This window comes from Hirundo rustica, chromosome 7 (assembly GCF_015227805.2).
Source record: "Hirundo rustica isolate bHirRus1 chromosome 7, bHirRus1.pri.v3, whole genome shotgun sequence".
Classification (NCBI taxonomy): Eukaryota; Metazoa; Chordata; class Aves; order Passeriformes; family Hirundinidae; genus Hirundo; species Hirundo rustica.
In genome coordinates, this window is record NC_053456.1 from 9,416,948 (window position 1) to 9,430,770 (window position 13,823).

General features: G+C 45.1%; 1 protein-coding gene across 3 annotated transcripts in view; it reads left to right on the forward strand.

Moving 5' to 3' along the window:
- HEG1 (heart development protein with EGF like domains 1) overlaps positions 1 to 13,823 on the forward strand; it is a 52,728-nt gene that overhangs the window by 31,515 nt on the left and 7,390 nt on the right. For 2 of the 3 annotated variants that reach the window (XM_040069073.2, XM_040069074.2), the window contains exons 11-19: positions 312 to 431; positions 2,033 to 2,127; positions 2,912 to 2,970; positions 3,414 to 3,574; positions 5,299 to 5,433; positions 10,128 to 10,170; positions 10,273 to 10,310; positions 10,805 to 10,892; positions 12,327 to 12,501. In XM_040069073.2, the coding sequence (XP_039925007.1) occupies positions 312 to 431; positions 2,033 to 2,127; positions 2,912 to 2,970; positions 3,414 to 3,574; positions 5,299 to 5,433; positions 10,128 to 10,170; positions 10,273 to 10,310; positions 10,805 to 10,892; positions 12,327 to 12,501 (914 nt within the window). The remainder of the gene's footprint in view (positions 1 to 311; positions 432 to 2,032; positions 2,128 to 2,911; positions 2,971 to 3,413; positions 3,575 to 5,298; positions 5,434 to 10,127; positions 10,171 to 10,272; positions 10,311 to 10,804; positions 10,893 to 12,326; positions 12,502 to 13,823) is intronic. The other variant, XM_058421301.1, reaches the window with a different exon arrangement.

A 13,823-nucleotide genomic window follows, 5' to 3' on the forward strand; every position in this document is an offset into this window, starting at 1 on the left:
GGAAAGAGTCCTGAGAGCTTCTGATGAGCAGTGCTGTAGAGCAGTTGTTCATATTAACATGGATCCGTGCTAGACCCCAAGGGCTTTTGAATGAATATTCAAGTGGTTTATATTTATTCTTTCAGCTCCAACAGAATAATTAGGAATAGCATAAATATTAAGTGCAAATGATGCAATGAAGCATCTGATAATGCTCAAGGAGTCACAGATGGGGAGCCAAATTCATCTCTTTTAGCCCAATGGTTGAGGATTTTTGTGATTCTGTAAGTATAATCTGTTTTGTTTCGATTTTTGTTTTTTAACTTTTATAGAGGTGGATAAATGTCTTTCCAACCCTTGTCCTGCGCTGGCGACCTGCAACAGCACCCGTGGCTCCTATATCTGTCAGTGTCCTCTTGGATATGAGCTGGAAAAAGGAAAGTGCAATTTAGGTAAGAAAACAAAAGTGAAAAACCAGGGATGGAAATAATTATTTTTAATCTTCTAAAATAAATTGTCTTAGGCTCAAACTAGTTCAAGAGCTTAACGTTCCTCCCAACCACCACTTTTATCAGAGCCTTTTAGTGTTTATACAAGTGTGGTGTCTAATGCCTGTCATATTGGGCTGCCTGGGGAGCAGCCAGAGAATTCTGAGTGCTTCTTAAAAACACAGCAATGGAGTGGTGGGCTCAGGCTTCTTAGTAAGGACAGAGGTGCCCCTTCTGTTCCCGATGTGTTTTAAAACTCTCAAAAAGCATTCAGCGGCTTGTCAGCCCTGCAGACTCCTGTGAAGGCACTTGGGAGGAGTGGGGCTGTTGTGTAACCTGGCTTCAGTGGGATCAGCCATGTGTGGAAAGTTAAGCAGCCATGAAAGTCTTTGTAAGATCAAGGTTCTTCTTTCATACCTTTAGCATTTTTTGAGCAGCACAGTTATTAGCTGGAGCTCAGGTTCTGACCCCTTCCTTTCTGTTAGAGGACTCTCAGTCTCAAGGACTTACAATATTCCATTGTAAAGGGGAATTTGTTTTCATAGATTTTCTTCTGACCCTTAATCGACAGGGATTAGAGGCATGGAAATTTTGCTAAGGAAACATGGGTGAGCTGTCCCTGAAGAGCGCTTTGAAACATTTCTTCAAGCTGGAATATGTCAGCTTGTAATTTAGAGGCTTGTTTTGATTATGCCTTGAACTGGGGTAAGGGAAGACTATATAAACACTGTAAAGGTGACTCTCATCATAATTTTTGTCTGGACTTGTTACATTAGCGATGTATGATATACAATTTGTGGTGAAGATAGGTTCAGTGGATGGGAAAAAATGGGAAAGAACCAGAGACTTTATAATGTTATCTGCAACTGTATTTGTTTTTCTGGTGGAACATAAAGCTGAAGTTCTGAGTTCTCATTTCCACTGAGTATCTCATGACACTTAATACAAGATTTAGGGGTATTATCTCTGCAAGTCTGGACAACTCAGATTATTGCATTCTGTTGCTGTGAATCAAATATGAATCTAAGCACAGAAAAATGCATCCTTTGGACCTCTTTTCAAATGTCATTGCTCAGTCTCTCCAGCAGTTTGAAAAATGAAAATGTCCTTTCGACAGTGCTTTATTTTGTTTTGCTAATTTGATTTCCTTCCATTGCAGGGAGGAATAAGAGATTTGACATGTTTACTCCAAATTATCATAAATTACTTTGGTACCTGACACTGTCTTCTTACTAAGTTTACCCATCTCTGTGTTCAGGGATCTATTTAAATTAGTCTGTGTTTGTGCATGAAATGTATGAACACTGAAGTGAAATGCCATCTCTTCAGCAGCACTGAGCTCTGGAATTTGACTGGGACTGTGGGAACATTGCAGCAACCCTTGGGAAAAAAACCCAAGGCTGTCTCTTTGCTTTACTGGGGCAGTGACTCTCAGATCTGAGTTTTCTCTATGCACTGTAAAGGGATTTTACATGCAAACAGCCTCTCATGTAAGGCAGATGAAGGCATGTCTACACGTGGCACAGAGAAGTGTTCTAACTAACTTGTCTTATTCTACTTTCTAGTGAGAATATTTATTGGGCAGGTTCCCCTGAAACTTAATATCACCCATGGGAAGTACTCAGAGCTCTTCCACATTGAGAGGGAGATCCTGGAGATGGTGAGTGTCCTTGCTGGGACTTTGGCGATGCTGATGGGACAAGTCCCCTTTGCACTTCTTACGATTGTCACATTTCCCAGCCATTCAGCTGTGGCCATGTGGCTCTGGTCAGTTGAGAGCCAGGGCTGTTGGCTTCCCCATAGGCTGTGCCATCAACAGCTCCAAAAAGACCCATGGGCTGGGGATAGGTACATCTCTGTGCAGTTCTTATCCAGACCGCTGCATGCACTAGTTCATCCTGTTAGGGGTTCCTGGGCTGGGTGCACTTCATTCCAGCTCTTTGGAGCAGGTGATTTGGAGATGCTGCCAAAGGAAGGTGGTGCTGGGTGGAGTCACTGTGATGCTGCCTGCACAGCTTGTGCCGGGGGCTAGATATAAACAACTGCACAGATCCAGGGTCAGGGAAGATCTGCAGTCTCCAAGGGTGCTGCTTTGAGGTCATCCTTGCACAAGGCTCTCTTCCTGCTCACGTTTGGCTCATGCCTGACCTTTGTGGGGGGGCCACAGGCAGATGCTCATGTTAAAATCCCTGGGGCTTTGTTCTTGTCCAAGGCTGTGCAATGGTGACTTTGCCCATCCCTTACTGGCAACAGGGCGGTGCATCTCTCTTACAGAGCAGGTAAACCTCTGGGATGCTCAGAGCCCCCTTGGTCTCAGCTGGCATCTCTGGGAAACACATGGGATGGTGTCAGTGACCCAGAGGGACTGTCCATGCTGCACCCCATGGGGCTGCCCCTTCCATCATCCCCTGGGGCACTAACAGCTGCTCTCTCCCTCCTTGCAGCTCAATGCATCTCTGTCAGACTTGCCAGGATACCACCACTCCACAGTTAAGGCAAGCAGGTAAGGCTAAGGCTACCAGGGGAAGAATGAGCAGCTTGAGCATTTGGGATCTTCACCTTGAGATCCACACTCCATTTTGAGTCAGTGCTGGGCTGTATCCAGCCCAGCCTGGTGGCGGTACAGGGCATGAGGAATGCCTGACCAGCTTGCCAGGCTCACCTGGTACTCCTGACCTGAGCAGCTTGGGGATGGGCTGCCCAGGAGGTGTTTATGGCTGGTTCCAAAGTGAGCTACCAGCATCTCTTCCAGCTCCATATTCCCCTGTGTGTTGGTTAGTCCTGGTTTTAAGGTCTGTTACAGTGCGTGGCTCTTTCAGTGTGCGTGTAGTGCTGTGTGTGTGATAAGCATCTCTTGTGTTAATAGCAGTCTGATGTACAAGGTGCTAATGATGACATCAGACCAGCTTGTGATACTCAGGGCTGTTTTGTTTTGTTTTTTGTTAGGGAGGCAAATTCTGTGCACGTTTCAGTGCAATCCACGTTCTCTTTAGCCTCCAACGTGACTTTCTTCGATGTTATCGGCAGTGTGAAAAGCTACATTCGAGCTTGCAAATCCCCCACTGAAGCCTGCCAGTTCATCTCCAGCCTGAAATCACTCCACAGAGGTAAAATAGCATCTGGAAGGACCTTGGCAGGAGGAGAAAGGGGTGTTTTATTTGGCTCCTTCTATAAAAGAGGGAGAACATTTTGTCATTTGGAAAAATCCCTCTGAATCTTTTTATCTTACTTAAATGGGAGTCATCTTAAAAACCTCCCAGTACAAAAGGGATGCAGATACCCAGCTTTATCTTTGCCACATGTGTGAGAAATCTGCCTCTCTGTGAGAATATTGTGCAGCACAGGATTAAAGACATCATAGGGCAGCCTTTCATCTCTGGGATGTGACACTGGGCCCAGCCAGATCAAAAAACCGTAAGTCTTAATTTCACACACACACAGCCGGGAGCGCTGTGAAAGCCAAGAGACAAAACCCCGCCAGTGAACTCGGTCAGAGCTGTCGAGGCTGCACGGTGAGCTCTGCTCCCCTGCCTGCCCAGTGTCAGTGCTGCAGGTTGTAAAATGGCTCACAATCGAGATCTTTCCATTTCTGTGCCGAATCCTCTATCTGATTGAGGGGAATGGGGATACAGCACAGAAAGATGTGGAGAAGGACACCAGTGTTGTGCGTGACCTTCTCCAGGTGGACCCCGGTGGTGTGTCCTGGCATCTCCCAGTTCTCACTTCCAGAGGGAGTGATGGAGGAGATTTATCTGTGAGAGGTACCTCAGGATCCCTCAAAGAGTTTCCTGCAAGGAAACTGCTGCACGTGGCCTTTTGTGACTTTGGGGTTCAAGGCTTTGAGGTTTGGCCTCGAGGAGGATGAAGGGTGGCAACACAGCCTGGGTTTAGTGGGAAGCCCCCGGTATTATTTTGGCAAAGTAAACATGCAGATGAGAAGTTTAGTGTGTGCTTTTATTGCAGTGTGCTGTATTTTAAAGCCATTCTCTGGCCATGGATTGCTTTAAATTCTTTGGGTAAACCTGCTCAGATTATACTCACCCATTACCTCTGACACAGTGCTTCTGTAAAGTCAACTTCTAACTTGAAATAAGCAGAGTAAGAAACAAATTATATTCTTGTGTAAGTACCTAAAAAAAAAAAAATCTGATTTTAAAAAAAAAAATTGATCTAGCAAGGAGAGGTTTATAAAAGGAGAGTGCCAAATGAGTGACATATTTTCCATAAAATCCTATTTCTCACGAATATTTATTCATTCCATTTAGACTGACCTCTCCGTAAAAAATGTAAATTTGATGTCACACTTTCCATCATTTATCCACAGTTTTGCTGAATGCTCATTGTAACAAGTCTGACTTTCTAAATTAAAACGCTGCTTCAAAGTACTGCAAATGGAAGTACAATTTTTTTATTTGAAAAATGAAAAAATCCAGTGCTTAATACTGAAATGGAAAAGAATTGGTTTGGTCTAAGCAAAACATTTTGCTTGCTATAGACTTAAAAACTGATTTGTTGAACTGTGTCAGGGGATGGATGTGTTTGAGCTTGAGCCAAGCCAGATTTCTCCTTTTCGTTTCCCCTTCTGCTTCCGAACTGAAACATTTATTATTCACCCCCTCTATCTGCCTGTACAAATGATGGTAGTTACACAAGAAATGGTGACATAGGGTAATGCTGGCTCCCTCCTAATGGAGCAAATATGACAAAAAAAAAAAAAAAAAAGAGATATTAAAGCAGCTCATCAGCTGAATGGGATGCCCAGGTAAAGCAAATGTGCATAATGGTGGGTTCAGAGAGAACCATGCTGATGTTCACCTCCTCTTCCCAACAGCTGGCAGCTTGTGCAGACAGAAAGACCCGGAATGTGACAAGGAAACTTCAGAATGCACCGACTTTGATGGAGTTGCTCTCTGCCAGTGCAAGAGTGGGTACTTCAAATACAACAAGATGGACCACTCCTGCAGAGGTATTGCTTTTTAATGTGGTGTATTCTGCCTCAGTTTTCATCAGAATTTTTGTTCCAGTGGAAATGAGTGTGTGCATGTAGTGCTGTGCGTGCGAACCCCTCAATATTATGCATAAATACTAGTAGCTCAAGTTTCTTTTATTTAGTTAGGGGGCTTTTCAGCAGACACTGAAGACACAGTCTCTCTCTAGGAATAATATTGTCTCTTTGTGGAGCATGCTGTGAGTCACAGTGATTGAGGAGAGGGAGAAAAGGGTCTGGCTGCTTTGGGCTCCAGTTCAGTGGCACAGAGCAGAGATGACGTGTGTCTCTGCCTGTTTTGATTTTGTTTGAACTCTCAGTGAACTTAGGGGAAGTGCTTTAAACTCAAAAGCTTATATTAACACATCATCAGTATTTTAAAAATTTCTATCTGAAAATGATTATGAATTTATTTTTCAGCTGGGTTCCAAATAGAAATTTTGAGCTTAAAGATTGTGTTATTTTTTAGCTGCTCCTCGGATCAACAAATCTGCTTTTGCTGCATTTTAAACAAAGTCTTTACATGCCAGTGTTCCAAATGACTTCTGGAGGATCAGGGTGTCCATTCCCTAGTTTGTGGTTGCTGTAAGGCTTCTTAAGAAATGCAGTTTTCTGATGACATATTAATAGCAATTGCAGTAGTGGTAATATATTGCTTCTGGCACTGCCTGCTGGGTTGCTCTTGAAATGGGTGGAGACGTTTTATCAGTTCCATTTCTGAGAGTGAGAAAAATGTGCCTGGAAATAACTCATGTGTTACAGACACTGGGAGAGACATCTCCCATCAGTGATGGGCATCTCTGCATGCCAGGTCATGGCCCTGCCTCCCCTTCTCTCTGTGGCTCCTTTGGGACAAAACCCTTCCCTCTGTGTTTTCCTTCCTTCCTACCCCTCATCTTGTATGTTGGAGGAAGAATTTCTTTCGGGAAATACTGAGCATCTCCACCAACCCTAGACAGTCAGTCTGGGGCTTATGTAGTGAGTGAGGAGCTGAGCTGAAACTTGGGAGGTTTTTACCCAATTCTTGTTCTATCAGGGACAGTGGGGACCCAGGGAAAGTTGCTCCATTTGTCTTGTTCATGTCTCTTGCCAAGCAGTGAAGATAAATACCTGAAAGGCTGTGGGGCATTTAGGTGTGATGGTTGCAGAGGGCTAAGAGATCTAAGACCTTGTGCGTGTGATTACTCCTTACTTATGAAACTTGTTTTCTGTGGAAGATAAAAACCTTATCTGTGAACTGTGAGGCCTCAATTCCACCTTCATCTCACCGCTGTCAGTAGGAAACATTGATCAGCTTGAGAGTGTCTGAGGGACAGGGTTCATTTAGACTTTAGCACAGAGGCATGAGGGCAGCACTGACTGCATGGTGCCACTCTGACAAGAGGCCAGATTTTCATTATCACTTGTGCCCATCTGCGCCATTCAGGTGGTTGGGATTTTTAAAGGCTTTTCCAGAAGCCAAGCTATGGCCCCCTTTTGATATTTAGGGCTATTTTGCTGATAAATATAGCATACAATATACCAGCCTCTTTGAAAATCTCTGCCCTTTTAGTGCCTAAACAGGAACCGAGGTCTCGTGAGCATCCGACCCTCATTGTGGGTTGTGAAAATGTGGTGTAGTAGCTCCAATTATAGTATTTGCAAAGAGGGAAGTGGCTATTGTGCTGCCCTGTCCGGTCTCCCCCGTGGGAAGGCTGGGAGAATTGGCTGCCCTGACCCGCAGGATTTGTTCTGTCCTCCTTGTAGCATCTGTCCTCAGGGACATGCTTGGGAAAGCGTGCCATGGGCCAGGGAAGGGTTGGGTCTCTGAGCCACAGGAGTTCCAAGACATTGGCCAGGGTACCTCTTGCTGGGTTGCTGCTGATTTTCCACCTTCTCAGAATCTTCAGGGCTATTTCAGTGACAGAGCAACAAACCCCATGTGCCAGCTTTTCAAGGGCATGCTATTTTTACTAGTACAGAGAGAAGCAAGGAGCAGCAAAGCCAGTTTCCAAAGAGACCCCTGAGTGCCTTTTGGGAAGGCAGAGGCAAAGGAATTCTAGGTTGAAGAGCACAGCTCGATAGCTTTGCTTGGCCCTTGACACTTAGGCCTTCCCTCTGTCCCCTGCTTGTGTTTGGAATCTTGACAAGTGAGTGTGACAGTGAGAGCTCTCCCGGGAGTGTGTTCAAAGGAGCAGGAAAGATGCCAAAGGAGAAAGCAAAGTGGCAGGAAAAGACACAGGGAGGAGAGGAAAATACATAAGCACCAAGTTTTTAAGTAAGACAGAGAAATGCATATTCAGGATCTTGCTTTTCCTCTTTTCTTCTCCTATGTCCTCCTGACCCGAGAGCTGCGTGTCAGCGGGGTCCCAGGGCTGCTCCTGCCCCTGGCACAGCTCCAGCTTTGAATCTGCTCGATGTGTGTGGTGCCTCACACGCATTACTGGGCTAGGGCTGGGCTCAGGGTGGGCTCCAGCGCCTGTGTGCCTGCTCCTGCAGGGGTTCCCAACATGCAGGTGCTGGGCTGGAGCTGGGACTGGGACACACGGGGCTGCTGTGCTCGTTGGAGAAGGCAGCTCCAGTGAGCTGCGAGGTGATGCCTCCCTCCCTTCCACTGCACATTTTGTTACTGCCCGGTCCTGTGGTTCACTTCGGTAGAACGTTCACTCGGTGATGTTCTCAGCCTGCTTTTGTTAGCGAGTGAAAGGAGCTGCCCATCCAGTCTCCTTTTGCCAATACCCCAGTGAGATGAATGAGCCAGGCAAGGATCCTTTGGGATTTACTACCCTTCCCCTGGCTGATTGTTGATTGAGGCTCTTAACTCTTTCACAGTTACCTCTGCTCTCTTTGTTTACTTCAAAAAAAAAAAAAATCGTCTTAGAGGGAGAAAAATATATTTAGTACAAAAAGCACCAGTGTGATGCAGCAGGGGGGCTGTGTAATGTGCTTCACCTTCCCCATCCCCAGCTCTGGAAAATAAATGGGATGAGGGAGGTGGTGAAGGAGTAGTGGGGCTGTATAGGGCAAAGAAAGGTGTGCAAGACCAGGTATCGTGGACATCATCCCCCCACCACCACTGGTGCCAGTTGCTACAGCAAGTCTGTGTCTACAGCCACAAAAGTGATGTGAGTGCAGCACTCTTCCCTGTCCACACATTCTGAGCATGTGAAGTAGGCAGAAGATGGGAAATTTTGTTACCTCTGGGCTTGCAATGTCTGTTTCTGGGAAGCAGAAATCGAAAGGGTCAAAGAGAACCTGTGAGCGTTAAGAGAAACGCTGCAATAATTAGGGAGACTCAAAGATCTCAGTGGCATTGGCTTTATTAAAGATAAAGGAGCGGTTTGGTGGTGAGAAGGAGAAATCTGATCATATAACCTTTTCCAATCTAATAAGTAAACATCCAAAGTCTAGAATTTGACACCAGGGTAATTCAGACCAGAAAGAAGGTGAATGTTTTTAATGGCTGAGGAAAATTAACTTTGTGAGCTTCTGACCCAGTGCTGTGGTTGATTATCTGTCACTAAAAATATTAAAATTGTATTAATATTGAAAATATTAAGAGTCTTGGGCGTTTCTCTAAAACTTAGCTCCAGTCCAACTATTTGATTTGAAGCTGGAATTCAATTTAGGGAAATTTGGTGACAGTTTTAAGCTAATAGTGTTTGAGAGGAGGAAAAAAATCACAAGCATTTTTGTTTTCATTGAAACAATTCCCTGTGGGATGTGCTACAGGGGTTTTCCAGACTCATGGGTGATGTCTTGCAGACCCCCAAGGGCTGCTGCCTGGCTTGCCCCTCTGCCCAAAGTGACTCTGTCTATGTCACTCCTGCCCAGGCCTTTGAATGGCCGCCTTCAGTGCCTCTGTGAAAGGCAGCAGATCTGCCAGAGCTCTGGTGGGACTATTGCTGAGAAAAGCAGTGATCTTATCAGTAATTTGAACCTTGTAGTTGTGTGTCCAGTGTGTCATCCCCTTTGCTGTTCATCAGAAGGGTAGTATAATTTCCTCAGATAATTTAGGATAGCTGCCCATCAGCATGGAAATTGTTTTATTTTGAAGTGGTGGCTCCAGTTTTTCAAAATTTTGCACATAGTTTTCTGGATTATTTAGACCTAATACACTCAATTTCTATTGTATAGTGAAATATGATATCTCAAAATTTGATTTAACTGCAAATTTGAAAGATCAGAAAAGGAGACATGAGGAAAAAAACCCAAAAAACACATTAGCATGCCACTTTGGGTTACCCTGTGTTTGCATAACGTCTTGTTGCAGTACTAACATTTAGAAGTAATTATTAACATGCACCAATGCTAAAGCAGCGTAGTTTAAACGGGCTTTCAAAGTGAAAGCTGGAGGCTCTTTTTACGTTGCTATTTTGTGCAGAGCAGTGCGAGTGTGCAGTGAGTTTTCATTTGGGCAAGGAGGAGCTCTGCTGGGAATTCCATTGCCAGGCTCCAAACTGGCTCTGCCTGGAAGCCCGGGAACGGTTCCGTCACAGCCAGCAGGAGGTGAATTTAAGCGCACGGTGTTTTCCCCAGCCCAGAGGACCTCGGGCACCCATCGCAGTGCATCTCCCTCCGGCTGTGCAGCTCGGGTCCCGGGGGTGGTGCAGGCGAGGCTGCCGTGGGAAGCGGCTGGGAAATCCCTCCCGGCTCCACTGCGCGGTGCTCACGGCCCTTCTCTCTGGTTTTAGCCTGCGAGGATGGATATAAGCTGGAAAACGAGACCTGTGTGAGGTATGGTGACTGTTCTGCCCTCCTCCTACCCCACCGTCCTTGCTCTGGTGACCTGTTGGCACAACTGAGCTGCTGAAACTCCCTGTTGTTCTCTGTTCCCAGCTGCCCCTTTGGCTTGGGTGGATTCAACTGTGGAAACCGTGAGTACCAAATTTCATTTCTTTTGTTTTCTACGGTGTCAGAAATAGGAGATTTGAAACAAGTAATTAAAAGTAACTGTGTCTAAAATGCAGTAGGTACACGCTACCTTTTTCGGTGCTTTTCGTCTCTTCATTTTCTGTTGAAAGTCATTTTGCGAACCTTCTTTGACAAAGCTGACTTAATGTCATCTCTCAAGGAAAGGAGATTTCCTTTCCCTGTATAATCTGTCGGGATAGCACATATAGTGGGCACTCTTAAAGCAAGATATTTGAAGGTGAATCCATTTGAGTTACTCTGGTGTATCAGTGAATGGAATCAATTTCTCAGGGAAAGAAGAACTCACTTCTATTTCACTTGAAAACTCGAGGCTTATGGGAGCAGGAGGAAGGTGGGAAATAAACAGCTAATCCTTTTGTCTGGGGACTGTGGATATGTTACACTGGGGTTTAAAACCACAGCGCTGTTTCTCAGCCTCTGTCTCTCCTGTCTGCAGCGTATCAGCTCATCACGGTGGTGATTGCAGCTGCAGGAGGGGGACTGCTGCTGATCATGGGCATCGCGCTGATTGTCACCTGCTGCCGGTAGGTACCGTGGCTCAGCCAGGCTGTCCTCCCCGTGGACCGCACCATGCTCGGAGCTCTTCAGGACTAAAACATAGGATAGCTAAGAACCACAGGATCCCCTTTTCAAATAGGTGAAAACATAAGCTAAGCAAGTGGGTTAATCAGAAACACTGAAATAGCAAATTGTGCTTTCATTTTGATTTTTTTTTTTTTTTAACCCCAGCAGCCAGGCTAAACAATGGACTGGGTGTCTCTTAAAGGTACACCTGGAAATCATGTCCTCTAAGTGTGCAGAGGCAGAGGAGTCCTTCCCATGCAGAGCTGTAAGGCTCTGAAGCCTGGAAGCAGACTCCAAAAGTGCAAGCTAAGTAGAAAGGAGCAGTTTAAGCAACAGGAGAGGTTACTTGCTGTTGCTCAAGTGGTGTTTGAGTGTATTTAAGGCAATTTTCACTTACCTTTATGGACAGGTCCTGCATGTGCTCTCACTCTGTGTCTCTCCCTCTCACACACACACTCACTCGCATATACACACCTCGTTCCCATACCAGCATGTGGCTTTGGACAGGATGTGCTTGCCTAGGAAGCTGTTCCATGATTTATGTCATCTGAAAGGGGATGCCTTGCAGTAACAACCTCTCCCCACCATTCCAGTCCCCAAATCTGGGATTTGAAAGCTCTCTGATAAAGTTGACGCTGGATTTCTCAGTAATATAGATGTGGCAGTGGTTCCATTGTGCCCCATACTTTGAGCCAGGGGGATGCCAGCAAACCCCAGCCAGGAGATGAGGTGGCCACAGGGATCTCCACAGGCATGGACTGATGTTCCCGTGAGTCCTGGCCTCGGGCAGCTTGTGTGACTTCCTGGAGGATACTCTGCTTTGAACTGGAAGTGTGACCAAAGTCCACTCATACAACATTATAGTCCTGGAGGGACATTTGGTGTCACTTGGGCCAGCTCCTTGCAGGTCTTCCTTCTTAGGGATTAACATAGTGCCTACAAGTGCTGTAGTTAATAGCACGGGGGGTTCTAGATGTTTTTCTTCCTCAAATTCCATAATTTTTTTCATTGACTTAGATGAACACACCTGTTTTTAAGAGACAAGGGGGATAGCTGGAACAACCTGGAAAAGGAGGGGTTCAAACTGAATGAGGGAAAAAATCTTTCACCAAGGGAACTGTAAGACAGTGGAACAAGTTGCTCAAGGAGGTTGCCATGTAACTTTGGAGATTTCCAATCCCACCAGATAATGCACTGGGTTGCATGATCTGATTTCATATCTGACCTAGCTTCAGAGCAGAAGATTGGACTAGAGTCCTTCTGGAGGTGATCTTTGTTCCCAGACAAGATTCATAGCATCAAGCAATGATCTCTCCTGAGATCATGTGAGAAGTGTACACGAGATAGCAAGATAAGTTGTAAGTTTTCACTTTCCCTCATTCTTTTATAAACAGGAAGAATAAAAATGACATAAGTAAACTGATTTTCAAGAGTGGGGATTTCCAGATGTCACCATATGCTGAATATCCGAAGAATCCCCGGGCACAGGAGTGGGGCAGAGAGACCATCGAGATGCAGGAGAATGGAAGCACCAAGAACCTGTTGCAGATGACAGATGTGTATTATTCGGTATCTATCCATAGCTTAACTTTTAACCCTTTGTGCCTCATACAGGAAAGAGATATTCCTTTATTTTTGGAAGTGCAGATCCCTTTCCTGCAAGACAAAAGGGCGAAGCAAATGTCTTCCATAGACAGCAAGGCATCAGGAGTCCCATGGGCTCCAGCTATTGCCTGTGGTGAATATCACAAAGAGATGGCATTAAGAAGAATGCTTAGGAAATGTCTAGGAATATTTTGGTAAAAATGCCCAAAAATCCCAGTCCTAGAGTAGAGAAGGACAGTTAAAGGTTTTGGATAAGCTGCTAGGCTTCCCTGTTCGTACCTTTCTCCTGTCCACCCTCACTGATGAAGTGGAAGGTTGAAACCTCTGGGGAACTTTGCCCCAAAATAGGAAGATGCTGGTCACTGAGGACCCCTCTTTTCCTCCATTCCTTCCCTCTCCAGCGTACATAAGGAGCATCCCTTCAGCTGTGAGGGAATAAGGAGTAACAGGCAGTGTAGGGCACAGAAAGACACAAGCACAAGATGTTATGTCATGGGTGGTGCCATCTGCTAATGGCTGTAACCAGAGCTGTGGTGCTGCTGTATCATCTGTCACTCATTTTCAGCAAAATGTACTTAAGGTGTGTGTGCATTACTCACGAGAGTGAAAGTCACAGGATTTCATCCAAATCAGACATTCTGGACTCCTTGTTTTCCAGAGAAGAGAACAGAGAGCATTATTATTTTCCTGGCTTATAGTTTTTCAGTAAGCAAATTTACTAGTTTGCACAGCATGGAGTAAAAAAATCCTCCTTCATGCTTCTACTAAGAATGGGATATTTGAAAATGAAAATACATTTCCTATTTTTTTTAAAGACTCTTATTATGCTGGGAACTAGAAAGGGAAACTTTTTAGCAAGCAGTAGGTGATGAGGGTTTTGCATGAATCTGCTCTGTAACAAATTAAACCAAGAGGCTTTGTGTTATTCACTGGGTGAAATGAATGTACAGTCTTGATCTTAGACATCAGTGTTCCTCCAACAAGTGTCCCCAGGAGATTTACTTAGTTACAAGAAGGGAAGAGAAAGGAAGGTCAGATTGTTTTGTATTTGACATATAATTCAAGGGTCTGTATTGGGAGAGGAGGTACCTATGGTAAATGGGGAGAGAAGTGCCCAGGTAACACTCAAAGCAGGAAACTAACTTTGATTTTCTAGGATTGCCTCCTTTAAGGATGGCTCTGGCATGATATCCTTGAGAGTTGTTTCAATACCTGAGCTCAGCAGTAGATTATTTTTTCTAATTAAAAATTAACTGTGTACTTAGGTCGCCCTTGGGAGAGCCAGG